The sequence below is a fragment of the Moschus berezovskii genome, chromosome 19 (genome assembly GCF_049115385.1).
Source record: "Moschus berezovskii isolate FMDL1 chromosome 19, NW_MosBer_1.0, whole genome shotgun sequence".
Lineage (NCBI taxonomy): Eukaryota > Metazoa > Chordata > Mammalia > Artiodactyla > Moschidae > Moschus > Moschus berezovskii.
Window position 1 is genome coordinate 18552923 of NC_142478.1, and position 13858 is coordinate 18566780.

A 13858-nucleotide genomic window follows, 5' to 3' on the forward strand; every position below is an offset into this window, starting at 1 on the left:
GCAAACTATTAGGCAATGACGCCAGGCCAGTTTGGGGTTGACATCATATAGCATGGGAGATCAAAATCAGAAGAGATACAAGCACAGACTTGTTTTTAATTCAATCGCTTGAGGACAGAGTCTCAGCCATCTAGGTGCTATTCACGAAAACAGGGAAATACATGAGAGAAGCCGGGGGAGCTGGGGACAGACTGGAGAGTGAGAGTCTTTTGATACTGACAACAGTGAGTTGAACCAGATTCGCTCTTTTCATGTGCAAATACACTGTCTTCTGTACAGCTGGCACCTTCCTTGCTCCAGAGCACAATCAAAGCGCATTTCTCAAGAGCACCATTGTTCCCGGCAGAGGTTACTCTTTTCTTTCTCAATAGGTTCTTCAGTGATACTTAAATTAGGAACTAGAATTGAGTGGGTTAGTTTATTTTAGTATAATATTCCCAACTGTAGAAGTGAATTTCATCTTCTTGGCCATTTTTTAGTTCAAGCTAGTATGTTTTTATTTAATGCACATATACACATAATACATAGTGATGTATTTTGATGTTGTTCTCTTACAGGGGAAAAGTAACAAATTTGATTTCAGGATCTATTTCTCAACAATCTGAATCTGGCTTTTGTTTAATATATAAGTAAGTCAGTTGTAACATAATTTAGAAGCTACACTCAAATCTCAGTGTGGCAAGAATTCTGAGGCAAAATTTCTATAACAAGATCTCTTCAATTCCCTCATGCAAATTATTACCTGTATTCCTCAGTAACTCTGTCATCTGCTTCTCTATGGCATTAGCCTCATTGTTTCCTCAAGTTTTATTTGGATTCTACTGTCAGAGTGCTGGTCATCTTAAAATTCTTGTTGCAAAGCTAACTCACCAGCGAACAGAGGACCGGACAGAGCAGAGTGATGTCAGTAACAAACAATTAACTCAGGCTCCTGAGCTGTGGGTAAAAAATAACTAACTAACTAACTAATGAGTCCTCATGATCTACAGATCTGACTGATTAGCCAAAAATGTGCATACGGAACTAATGGAATCATGCAGTGTCAATAGGCATGTTATTGTCCTGGACTCCAGCTAACACGAGCAAAGTTTAAGTCCAATCCACCTGCTCCGTAATAAGTATACAATAAATTGTGTTTTCTGCTTCCCACCCTCATCTTCTCTACATGCTTCCCCTATTGTCTTAATTAAGAAAAACCTTAAAATTTGTATTATATTAGCATTTTTTTTTCTTTTATGGTTGCACTGCTTGGTTAGTGGGATCTTAGTTCCTGACTAGGGTTCAAACCATGCCCCCTGCGGTAGGAATTCCCTATATTAGCATTTTATTGATGTAGTATGGGGCAAAAATTCTGGGATTATTTCAGTATGTCTAAGGAATCCTTTCATGAGGATGCCTTTATGTATTAGTTTATTTATTTATTTAGTTTGTGTGTGTATTGATTCCTTGGACTGATTTCTTATCTTTCAACCTTATACACTGAGGTGCTTTTTTGCCCTCTAACTTTTTAGAAACCTAATATTAATACTGTTAGTTTAAATTACATGGCTATAATTATCCTCCCTGAAAGTGAGATCCTAATTTTCAATTAGGAATATTAATATTTTGAACTCAGTATCTTTTTTTTTCTTTTTTTTAGATAGTTGACATTTCTTTCTTTTTTTTTGTAATTTATTTTTTATTGGAGGCAAATTATTTTACAATATTATATTGGTTGGTTTTGCCATACATTGACGTGAATTCGCCCCGGGTTTACATAAGTTCCCCCTCCTGAACCCCCCTCCCACCTCCCTCCTCCCTTTATCCTCCCTCTGGGTCATCCCCGCATGCCAGCCCCGAGCATCCTATAACATGCATCAACTCTGAACTAGTGATTCGTTTCACATATGACAACATACGTGTTTCAATGCCATTCTCCCAAATCATCCCACCCTCACCCTCTCCCACAGAGTCCCAAAGACTGTTCTATACATCTGTGTCTCTTTTGCTGTCTCGTATACAGGGTTATCATTTGCATCTTTCTAAATTCCATATATATGCGTTAGTATACTGTATTGGTGTTTTTCTTTCTGGCTTACTTCACTCTGTATAATAGTAAGACAAAGGAAAAGAAAACTATGGGGGGTGGGAGAAAGAAAAATAAGCCCAAATTTTCTAATCTAATAGTCCGATTTTTACACAGTCCTTTAATTTTCTCAACCAATATTTCTTATGTAGGTAGACATGCGTAGCTCACATACTCTTTAGAGAAGTGTGTGTAAATTAAAATCTCCCACACTGCAGTTAAGGGGAAAGGTGCACATTTTTGTTTTACCTCTATGAAGACTTAAAAAAGTACTTTCTTAACTGAAGGGAGATGCTGTAGTTTGTTAAGAGAGATGTATTCGTGACCCCAGTAGTCCCAAGTCTAATAAATATACAAGTGATGGTTTTGATAACCTCATCTTTCAGAGTGATGAGAGAAACATAGGTTAGCAAAGACATCATCTGAAATAGAAGAGAACACACAGCAGACATTTGAGAAAGCAGAAGAGTACACAAATAAGAAAAACAATGCCAAATGAGAAAAGTTTCAAAGTAGTCTCTATCAGTTGAAAATAAACTAAAATGAACAGCGAGGGCAAGATGTGGTGCTATACTTAATGAATTAGAGACTTTTCAAGATTCTACAGGAAATAACAGAATAAACACAGAAGAATATTATTAATGAGCATAAATCAGCTTAGCATGATATAGAGCCATGTTTTTCTAGGAGTAGCCTTAAAAATATATTCATAAGTGAAGAGTATGTTCCCAACACATGTTCCTGGTATGGATATTAGTATGAGTTGGCCTTCTGTGATGGCTCAGCAGTGAAGAATCCACCTGCAATGCAGGAGAGACAAGAGATGCGGGTTCAATCCCTGGGTCTGGAAGATCCTCTGGAGGAGGAAATGGCAACCCACTCCAATATTCTTGCCTGGCAACTCCCAGGAACAGAGGAGCCTGGCAAGCTACAGTCCATGAGGTCACAAAGAATTGGACACAACTGAGCGACACACACACACACACACACACACACACACACACACGCACACTCAGCACTGTACTTTCTGCCCTCTTACAGCAGACAATTGATTATCATGGAATGCAGTGACCTGGAAACAAAGCAGTGTTGTCTTCTGAATCCACTCAGGAGATCTGAACTACAGAGGTTGACATCCTAGTCTTCAGAAAATTGTTGTCTTAAAATTCCTGACAGGAAGGAAAAATAAAGAATGGAAATGGAGAAGAAACTAAGAACAGGAAAGCATATAGTACTGGCTAAGTAATTAGAGGGGCTATTAAACTTTTGAAATGTTACAGATATCTCAATGTATGATGCAAATTGATTTAATCTGGATGGACCCACTGGCATGCAATGGTAACTGTGAAACCGTGGAAAGAAGTCCAGTGATTTATTGGACTGGAAACATATCCCAAAGTGGTGTATCAGGTGATAGATAAATGGCATTTTCTGGACTACAAGGAACAAGGATATATATATGTGACATTTTTGAGAAAGCTGACCAAACTCTAAGAATTTGAGAAGTAAATAGAACACTGCCTTCTCGGCAGCAAGAGGCTTACTCACAGCCTTAGGGAAATGACCGATTCTCTTCAGGATGGGAAAATACAAATAGTGCTATTGGTGGAGCCTGGAGCTAGATGGCTATTTCCCTAGATCCCTGTTTGGATAAGGCCACTTTTCTCTTCAAGATGCCCCCTATCCTCTGTACCCTGGTTTTGTTTGGTTTTTTTTTGGTCCCTTGAGGGACAAGGGACAAAACAAAGGGTCTCTTCCTTTTTCCCTATAAAGAGTCAGGGGAGGGAGGCAGTGTATAAGAAATGAGAGAAGAAGATTTGTTTCCATCAGGCTATACTGGGTTTGAGCTGTAACATTTATTTTAATTGCAAGAAAAAGAAGCTTTATAGGCATTCAGTCTTCCTTTCTTGATGAAGGAATACACAGAACAGAGGAGCAAGTCTTCCCATGACCCCTTGGGACATCTCAGTTATTAATACAATGTCTCCTTATGGACCAGTTGTTTTTAAATAAAGGGACACTAACCTCCCAGACAAATCCATGCTTAGAGAATGAGTTTACCATTTACATGTAATACCTTTGAGGGCAGACAGAAAATAAATAAAACTTTTCTGCTTTTTTTGGCTTCTCATTTGGAAGTGCCTCATCAGAGAGGAAATGAACAAGTATAAATGCACATCTGGTTTCACAGAAGGCATATTCATGCTAACTATGGTTTCTGAAAATAACAGATGATCCAGTAAGGAGTATACATTTTATTTTGTGTTTATCTATGTGGAAACAAGAAGGTACCAAAATATCACAGATATATAAAATAAACATATTAACAAAAGAATAAGATTATATCAAATCAGAACCAACTTGGAATATCTTGAGAATTTAATTACTATAAGAATACTAAATAGATACAATCCATTTTTGTGTCAGCATATAACTATATTCATATTAATCTTGGTAGCTTGGCTGGTAAAGTATCCATCTGCAATGCAGGAGACCCTGGTTCGATTCCTGGGTCAGGAAGATCTGCTGAAGAAGGGATAGTTTATCCACTCCAGTATTCTTAAGCTTCCCTGGTGGTTCAGCTGGTAAACAATCCACCTACAATGTGGGAGACCTGGGTTCGACCCCTGGGTTGGGAAGATCCCCTGGGGAAGGGAACGGCTACCTACTCCAGTATTCTGGCCTGGAAATTCTATGGGCTGTACAATCCATGGGGTCACAAAGAGTCTATATTCATATTAATCTTAATTAAAAAGGACCTATTATGTGCCTAGCATTCTACATATATTACATCATATAATCTTTACAACAACTCTTTGAAATCTGTCCTTTGACTTCTGTTTTACAGTTTAGACAATAGAAGCTGAAAGAGAGTAATTTATCCAAAGTCACATAATTCCTTAGGCCAGATCCTAGTTCAAATGCAATTTTATCGCGAGTTAAAAACAAACAAAAAACATGTCTTTATTCTCTATTTGCTCTCCTGTGTGGTTTCTCCTCGAAGCCTAAGCTTCCTTTGGCTAATTTAAGAACAGAATTGTAGAGCTGTGCGCTCTTGTCAAAGTCCACTCCTCTGCTTGTGGCTGTTGCTTTTTTCTAGAGGGCAGAGGATAAACTCTGCTTGATGCTTAACATTGCTTAACATCTGCTTAACACTGAATGGCAAGAAGAGAGATGAAATGGAATGGGGCAAGAAAAATGACCTGACTTAACAGAAGAAAGTTCTTAAGGGGAAAGAGACCATTGCTTGGAGTTGACCTTGAACTGGCACTGCCCCAGTGGCTCAGGCCGCTGCTGTTGTGAAAGGCTGTGGCAGGCATCTCTGATTACCCAGTGCAAGTCTGAGGACAGCTAGGATTTGGCCAGTGCTGCTGAATTCAAAGGCACCTGAACTGACAATTGTGTTCTACTTCAAACGGATAATTTCTAGGACTGAGTTCTCTGAGACAAGGGTCAGGAGACATTTTTCAGCTTCCATCCCGTGTTGGCTAGAATGTAGAATGGATACAGTGACTCAACAGACTTGACGTGATTTAAAAATGATGACTGAATGAAACAAAGTGGATATTTTATAAAGACACACACACACAAACAAACAGTATTTTGGGGTGGACAGACTATTAATCCAACAAGAACCCAGAAACCCTTGCCCTTTAGCTTCAAGGTTTTTGGATAGTAGAGAAATCATAGGAGCAATAGATGATCTGAACTTTCTCCCTAAGAACCTAAGCAGTAGCTTAAGCATGTCGACTGGGGTTGGCAACTTCTGGTCCTTAGGCCAAATTTAGTCACAGATCTATGGATTTAACTTACACAGTGACTGGAATTTCAAGCTTTGGACAAATCCTCAAATGAAGCCACAGTGGGCATTTATTTCTTCAGGCAATAGATTTGGATGGCAGGCCCGTCTTTTGACACAGCTTAGATTTCCTGTTGCTCGCTGCCTATCCCTCTCCAGAGATACTGAAGTGCCCTTTGTTTTTTATCACTAAACCTCTACTGAGGATTCCCTTCTAGCAGAGTGAGCGCTATCTGGGCCCTGTACAAATCTGAGCTGGAGACGCCTGTGAACATCTCTCATCAGCGTTGACAGTGGGAAGTACAGCCTCAGGTTGCCAGTAACTATAGCCAAGTTAACAGGAAAAATAGTCACTCGTAGTTCTTTTATTTATTTTATTTCTAAAGAAAAGTTTAAAAGTGTAAGTTTTTTTTAAAAAAAATCATTGCTTTCATATTATGATTTTTCCTCCCTTTACTTTAAAAAATAAACAATTCAGTGGACCCAGCACATTTGAATCCCAAACTATCAACATCTTGTATATTTTAAACATTTTGGACTCTGAGGATGCTTTTAAATAGTCTGGACCAAAACAAAGCCAGTAAAAAGGTAGAAATAAAAGTAAAAATCTAATAATGAATGAATGATGGCAGAGAGGCATTTACTTGTTGCTACCCTTTGATTCAAGAATTCTTATGTAAAACCAAATGATTGAAGTAAAACTCCAGAGTGTTCTTTGAGTCCTGTGAATTGAGGAAGGCCATTTATGCAGGTCACTCCCTCCTAGAGTAGAGTTTTGTGTGGGTAATGGGTAGTGTGCTAAGTGTGGCTAGAAAATTAATATGACATTTTTTGATTTCTAAAACCAGATTTTGCAGGCTTCTTTAGTGGATACTGAAAAGTTACTTGGCAGATTATTCTTTACAGTGATCCAGTGAGTAACACCTCTGTGAAGCAATTCAAATGCTCATCATTTATCACCCTACCAGTGGGACAGTTTCAGTATGTATAGATCCATAGCATGTATGGGTTTCACTTTGTGAAATGCAATGACTCATGTACTGGTTTGGTACTTACAAAGAAATACTGGACCTAGTGAGAGCTTTTAAGGAGTGGTCTGAATGTAGCTGAGTCAACAAAAACCATTTTACAGAAGAAAAAAATACTAAGTATTGGTAAATATTGATATTTATATTTGTAAATGTTAGTATAATGATATTAGTAAACTTCATTTCATATAGAAAAGTCCATTCATAAAAGGGTCCTAATTTATTCCTTACCTCCACCCCAAGAAATAGATGAAGAAACTGAGCCTCTAAGATTTTGTGACTTAATGGCATGTAAGTAGAAAATGAGGAATTTGGGAATATAGCTCAGGAATTCTAACTGATCTCATATCTTGCCTTATAAGATTAGGGAACAGTAAAATCTCTGGTCTGTTGGGAAGGAAAAGATATGAGCACTCAAGATGTGACTTTTAGTTGTTTTCTAGACCATATTTTAGATTTAAAATATAAAGAAATACAAAGTGCCATTAAGATTATTTTCATTTCATCAAAATTGGGGGTCTGACAATTGGGTTTGATGATTCTGTCAAATTGGGTTTTGACAGAACATTTAGGTTTAATGGAGATAGTCTTTGTTTTTCTTTAAAAGTCAGTCTGAGAGGTTCTCTGATAAAATTGAGAACAGTCTGTCACTTCTGAGAACTAACCACATCCCACAATCAAGTATGATAAAAAAAATCAGAAAAGAAGTAACTTATTTTGAGCAAATGTGGTAAGTCCATAAGGTAGAGATGAAGCTACCAGCAGGACGTGAACAAAATGCGTGTGTTTGGAGCAAACTGGCTCCAGCTTCAAAGTCTATGGACAGATATACGTCAGTATCAGTAAATGAAGAGAGAGCTGTCCACGGTGAGCAGAAAGCCAAGAGAATGAGTGATAAACATTCATTAGGCAAGTAGAGGAAATGATCAAAATAACCACCAAAGAACAGTAAAGTCTAAATCTATCTTCTTTTTCTTTTTCCTTCCGGTGATATGTTGACATTATTGAAACCTTGCATCAGTATTTTCTAAAACTAGATCTCCTGTGTTAGACAATAAAGAATTATGGCAGTAGCTCTCCCAAAGAGAGGTCCCATTGTGCGAGAAAGGGATTTAGTATGCCAAGAAATGAAATGGAACTGTTGGGGTATGATGTAAGAAAACTATGAGAGAGTTCTAGTGTTGAAAATGTGAGTGCTTAATGTTTCTAAGCCTCTAATTCATAATATGTAAAACTTAAATAATAATTCAAGGCACCATTTTGAGAAATAAAGAGACAATTGGCAAAAAGACTCAAAACTAGTGATGGCTAAATAAACTGTGGCTACTATGTTTCCACACATGCTTTCCTAAGCTTTCTTGTATGGTTAGAGGCATATAGTTTAAATAAGGAAAAGAAAATATAACAAAAATACCGTGCAGGATTTAAAGGATCTCAAAGTTTATCAATAAGTTAAGAAGTTACATAATTTACCCAGCATTGCTTAGCTAGTAGAACCAGCTGAAAACCAGCTCTGTTTCATTCCAAAACTCCTGCTTTTTCCCTCTGTTCCAGTCTGCTTCTGTAAATGAGCTAATTTGTAAGCAAAGAAAAGGTGATAATTACATTTATAATTTCCTTTGCTTTCAAGTTTAAGCCCTAGAACCTCTGGCCTAGTGGATGAAGGTCTTGTGTACTGCTGAAGAGTAATAATGTATTTTAAATACTTGTGTCCTTCCCTCTTTTTTTCTTGCAAGGGTCAGAGGTGTGAGGTGTGGCTAGTATAGAGCTCAGCACACGCTCCCCATGAATCCAGGACTGGGGGTTACTTCTCAGTCCCAACCCCAGTGTCAGCCTGCCCCCAGCCACCAGCTCAGTCTAATTTGAACCTTCTCCTCTAGTGAAGGGGTGGTTCAGATGGTAAAGAATCTGCCTGCAATGTGGGAGAGCCAGGGTTGGATCCCTAGGTGGGGAAGATCCCCTAGAGAAGGGAATGGCTACCCACCCCAGTGTTCTCACCTGGAGAATTCCTTGGACAGAGTAGCCTGGCAGGCTAAGGTCTGTGAGCTGGCAAAAGTCTGACAGGACTGAGTGACTAACTTTCTCTCGAGGGGACACTGCATGATACTTCACTATCCAAATACAGGTAGTAAAATTACTGTTTCAAAGCCAGAAAGGGAAACACCTGAGGAGATAATGGATTTGCTGAAAAGGAATATGTTTTGGATTTTTCTTCCCCAAATTGTGGGAATGATATGTGGGTGGAGAAAATATTCAAGTAAATATGGTATGGTGAGGAGCCTCTGTAATATGAGCCTGGTATCTCAAGGGAAAGGTCCTACTGGGTCTGTGGCCCCCAGGCAAGAATTAACCCATCCTTTTTCCACATTTCTGCCTCCCAGGCTTGGCTAGAATCTGGACAGAGGAGCTTTTAACCCCTCCTCTTCCTCCTCTGCCCTTTGCCTCAGGCTTGTGTGCAGCTGAAAGGCAACCACCCAGCCCTGAATCTGTAGGACTGCAAGAGTGAACGGATAGTGACTAGATAGGTAAATACCAAGTGTGCCTTCTGACAAGTGAACTAATCCAGCCAGTGTCAATAAGGAGCAGCGTAAAGTTTCCCGGATGTGGCCCCGGGAATTTACTTAGTCTAGGGGTGTGAGTTAAAGTCGGGGTTTAATGACTAATTAAAGTCACTCAAAGGCCCTGAGACGTGTGTGCAGTCATACAGGAGAGTGAGGATCCCGGGGCAGTGGAGACTCGCAAGAGCTGCGAGTGTGGCCAGTGGAAATGCATTCTCAGTTCAGCTCCGCAGCACGTGACTTCCTATTTCTGTAAGGTACTTCCAAGGGACTTCCTCTAAAATCTGCCCAGAACTCCCAGAAGATTTCATTCAGCGCGCCGACGCTTCTTCCAACCCGGGACAGAAGTTTTCCCTGAGACACGGTGTTAGTTTCTTTTCTCTTTCTGCTTTGCCATCGGCAGCATGCAAGGATCTCGTGGCTCCTGTCCGTGATCGGAAGCTGAATACACTGGTCCAGATCTCAGTAATCCACCCCGCGGAGCAGGGTCTGACAAGATACTCCAGCACCGAAATTGTTGAGGTGAGCGTGCTGTGTGCTTGCAAAGCACACTCTCACTATCTCTAGGTTGCTGTCTGGATTTGAGCAAACAGCTCAATTACCTTAGATCCTGGCTGACAGCTGTGCTGAGTTACTGTCCTCTGTCATTTAGCAAGGCATACCTGAGCTTTAAGCATGCATTTGTAACTGACCAGGATAAACAAATGGGGAAAGAACTTGCCCTTTTAAAAAATTTTTATAAAAGACCTTATTTTTCTTTAGTAAGTAAAAGGAAAATCCCCACTTTGAATCTTTGGATAGAGTACTAAGTAGAGAAAAAACTATATATAAAATTTTAATTAAATGAAGTATCTTCGCAGGGAAAAAAGAAAGTTGTAAATTACCTAGAGATGTTTAAAACTGTTTTTGCCCTTCTCATTTTTTTCTGTTTCCTTCAGACTGTCTGTGGAAACTTCATATTCTCTGCCTTTCGTGTGTGTCTTTATTTAAAGTATGGTGTTTTTCAAAGAAAGGTAGATGATTAATTGGAGACACTGTAATGTTTCTAGGCAAAAGGTGTAAATATTACTCATCCGATGAGAGATTTCCTATTTACATTTATTGTTGCTTATATAACGTTCAAAATGTGTTGGGAGGAAACTTGTTATTGTGTTGGATCAGATTCAAAAGAGGAAGTGTTTCCCTTTTGATTATTTTGTTCTCATCACACATATTTCACTGCCTTACTGAATGAGGGCTACTTAGTCTCTGGCATTAAAGAAAGTGTCCTCTGAACGCCAAGATTCACTTTTCTTAGGCTTGGGAGCCCTGTCTGTTTTGAAGGTGGAGTTTCTCTGCAGGAGTTTAAGTCGCCTACTCCAGACTAGGCTTGCTAACTGCCGTTGGTGGAATAGATGATTCAGACAAAACTCCACACATTTTACCAATGGGAGTGACCCAGATCTTACACATAGCCCTGAATCTGTCCTTGGGAAACTTTAGGTTCCAGTGCTGGTATCATTTCTAGTTGTAACATTTGTAGTTAAAGTTGTGGTTGAATAAGCAAAAATAATCTTATTCATTCGAAGACAACCAAAATTGGAAAATTGTTCATTTATATGAAAACTATTTTCAAGCATTATCCCAACTTGATTATTTTAAAAATATTGTCAAGATTTAAAATCAATTATGTATTTTGACACATTGATTTGAATATATATAGCTGTTGTTGATTGCTTCATTCACTGTGTGTTTTGCACAGCATCTAACATGGTGCCAAGCAAAAAGCAGTATTAGTTAAATAAAAGGAAGAAAGAATGAATGACTTCAGTTTCCAGAAGCTTCCATAAACAACTGACTTACAGAACTCTAGCAAACATCTCCATGATATTCAACACTGTGCATACTTAAATATAGATGCAAAATTTAATGTTGGATGTCAGCTCTCTAAAAATGAATTCTGAGGCATGGAAATACTCTGTGCACTGCATCCTGAGATAGTAATTTCATAGCCCCAAATCCATCATATTTAGTTTCTTTCATTAGTTTTCAAATCAGTCAGAAAAAAAAATACAGCTGAACATCTAAAAACAAATGAATGCTATCAGAGTGTGGCTTTCAGTTGAATCATTACAGAAAGGAAATAAATGGACAGCATAAGATTAGCAAGTGGTTGAGAAAAGAGCTTCATTTTTAATTTGATCAGTCAACATCTCAGGTTATTTGCATAAGTCACAGGTTATATCCATTAAATGTACGCTAAATGTAATGACAGCTGACCCTAAATGCTTCTGCATGTAATGAAAATAAATTATTTTTCAAGATTCTTAGCAGCTCTGACAAGGATGCAAGGCTTGCTACTATCTACAGCTCTATCAGTACTTTGGGGCCCTGGGCCATGTTATTGCCCATGGGCATTCTTTGGCAATTCAGATCTCTCTTCTAATAGAATCATTTCCTAGAAAAACAAACAGACCCAGACACTCTCTGCATTCTCATGTGTCACCACAGGCTGCCAAGTGCAGTTGCTGCCTTATTGAATCAAAGTTGTCTGCTTATGCTGTTACAGGGAACAAGAGACCCACTGTTCTTGACTGGTGTCACATTCCCATCTGAGTATCCCATCTATGAGGAGACCAAAATAAAGCTAACAGTCTATGATGTCAAGGATAAGTCTCATGACACCGTAAGTACTTGAACTTAATTTCTTTCTTTGGGAAAAGAAATAGGCTTTTCCAAACTGTCGGATTTGTGATGTAACTGGCATTTTTCAAAGAGGTGCTTTGTGCTGTGTTTATGCTTGTCTTATGTTTATGGTTTGCTGGGATTTTTGGCTTCCTGCCACACTGGCAATTGGTTAGGAGCAAAAGCTTTCAGAACAGTTTTTTCTTCTTTTTCAGGGAGGCTGGCTTCATGTGTTAGTTTATATTTTGCTGTTGCTGCTTTAAGTGTTGTTGAAGACATAACATTGTGGGCAAAAAGCAAATGGAAGAGATTAAATAATACATCAGAACTTTCTAATATTGTCATTATTCTAAAATGAGATTGATAGTGTTCTGCTTTCACAATTTATTCTTTTACGTATAACCCTAACTCCCTCTATTCTTCTCATGTTCGTGGCACCAAAGCAAACAGATGAGGAAGTAACTGTCAGCACTAGGCAGAATTGGCCTCGTTATAGGAAGGTCATGTCAGGTCCTGATGGTCTTTTGTTCTAGGTTCTTTAGTTTTCCTACAGGGTCTGAATTTTCCTCCTCCTGAATCAGTGGGTTCAAGTGAGACCATTAGGTATCCAGGCACTGTCACCCGAGGTCACTCTGAAAATTTCAGGACAGGAGAGAATGCTATCGGTAAGTATTAGGAAGGGGATGGTTTAACGGGAGCCCTCTTCTTTAAATCTTTCCCATGAGAATGATTGTCTGTTTTCAATGCTTGGAAGTAGGGAGCTGTGGGGTATTGATGATCCACAATGAAATGTAAGTCAGGAAACACTTTGAAGGCAGGTAGACCAGTAGGTTCTGGGAGAATTCTGCTTGAAGCTGCTGGGCTTGGAGAGTCACTCATAACTGCATGAGGGGAAGTGCAGCTTTCATTTCTGCCCTCCCGAAGCATTTTTGTCTTGCTCGTGAGTCTTTCTTTCCTTTTCATTCTTTACCACAAGATATATAGCATAGGTAGATGGTGGGGATATGTAATAGAGAAAAAAATTCTGTCTTGAAGGCATTTCTACTCATCTTAGACCCAGAAAAGTTCATGTCTTTAAATATGCAGAAGAAATGCCCAATGAAATGCACAGCACATGCATGGTAAAGAAACAGTGATGGCGGTCAGGTAGAGTTGTCAAGGCAGCCTGTCTGGTTCCCGTTCTGCTCACTAGCTTTGTGACTCTGGGAGAGTTGAACCTCATATCTGTTTACCTGGGGGAGAAGTGTTGTAGAGATTAAATAAGTTAATATATGTAAAATATGTAGAAGAACAGCAGCTACAGAGCAGTAATTGCAAGCTTGATTGCTGTAGTTATTGTTTTGGCTGCTGTCTCATGTCTCTCATAAATAGTAAAGATCAAATAAAAGAATATTAACCAAAGTTTTATCCCATTTACTACTGTGTTTTTCTAAGTAATCCTACATTTATTATGTATGATCAAAAGGGAAAGATAAAAATATGTTAAGAGATGAACATTGGGGTTAAAGCTGGCAATTAAAAAGGTTTTGCTTTGAAGTTTTGTTCTTTTCTTTTCCCTTTCTATGCCCTTTCCTTGATTTTTGAAGGGACATGGAAAAGGAGTAGACTGTGATTGGGAGAGCTGGGCCAAAGATTACACACAAAGCCTACAGCATGAAATTCTTTTTTTGTCTTCTGCCAAGGAGAGAGGGAAATGGAACAAAAGCATAAAATTGGGGAAAAGGGAGATACGGTTCAAATGAAA

General features: G+C 38.9%; 1 protein-coding gene across 4 annotated transcripts in view; it reads left to right on the plus strand.

The window, feature by feature from the left end:
- INPP4B (inositol polyphosphate-4-phosphatase type II B) overlaps nucleotides 1-13858 on the plus strand; it is an 894316-nt gene that overhangs the window by 472557 nt on the left and 407901 nt on the right. For 3 of the 4 annotated variants that reach the window (XM_088828009.1, XM_055404679.2, XM_055404683.2), the window contains 2 exons: nucleotides 9854-9972; nucleotides 11999-12115. In XM_088828009.1, coding sequence (XP_088684135.1) covers nucleotides 9854-9972; nucleotides 11999-12115 — 236 coding nt within the window. Of the gene's footprint in view, nucleotides 1-9853; nucleotides 9973-11998; nucleotides 12116-13858 lie in introns of those variants that run through there. The other variant, XM_055404685.2, reaches the window with a different exon arrangement.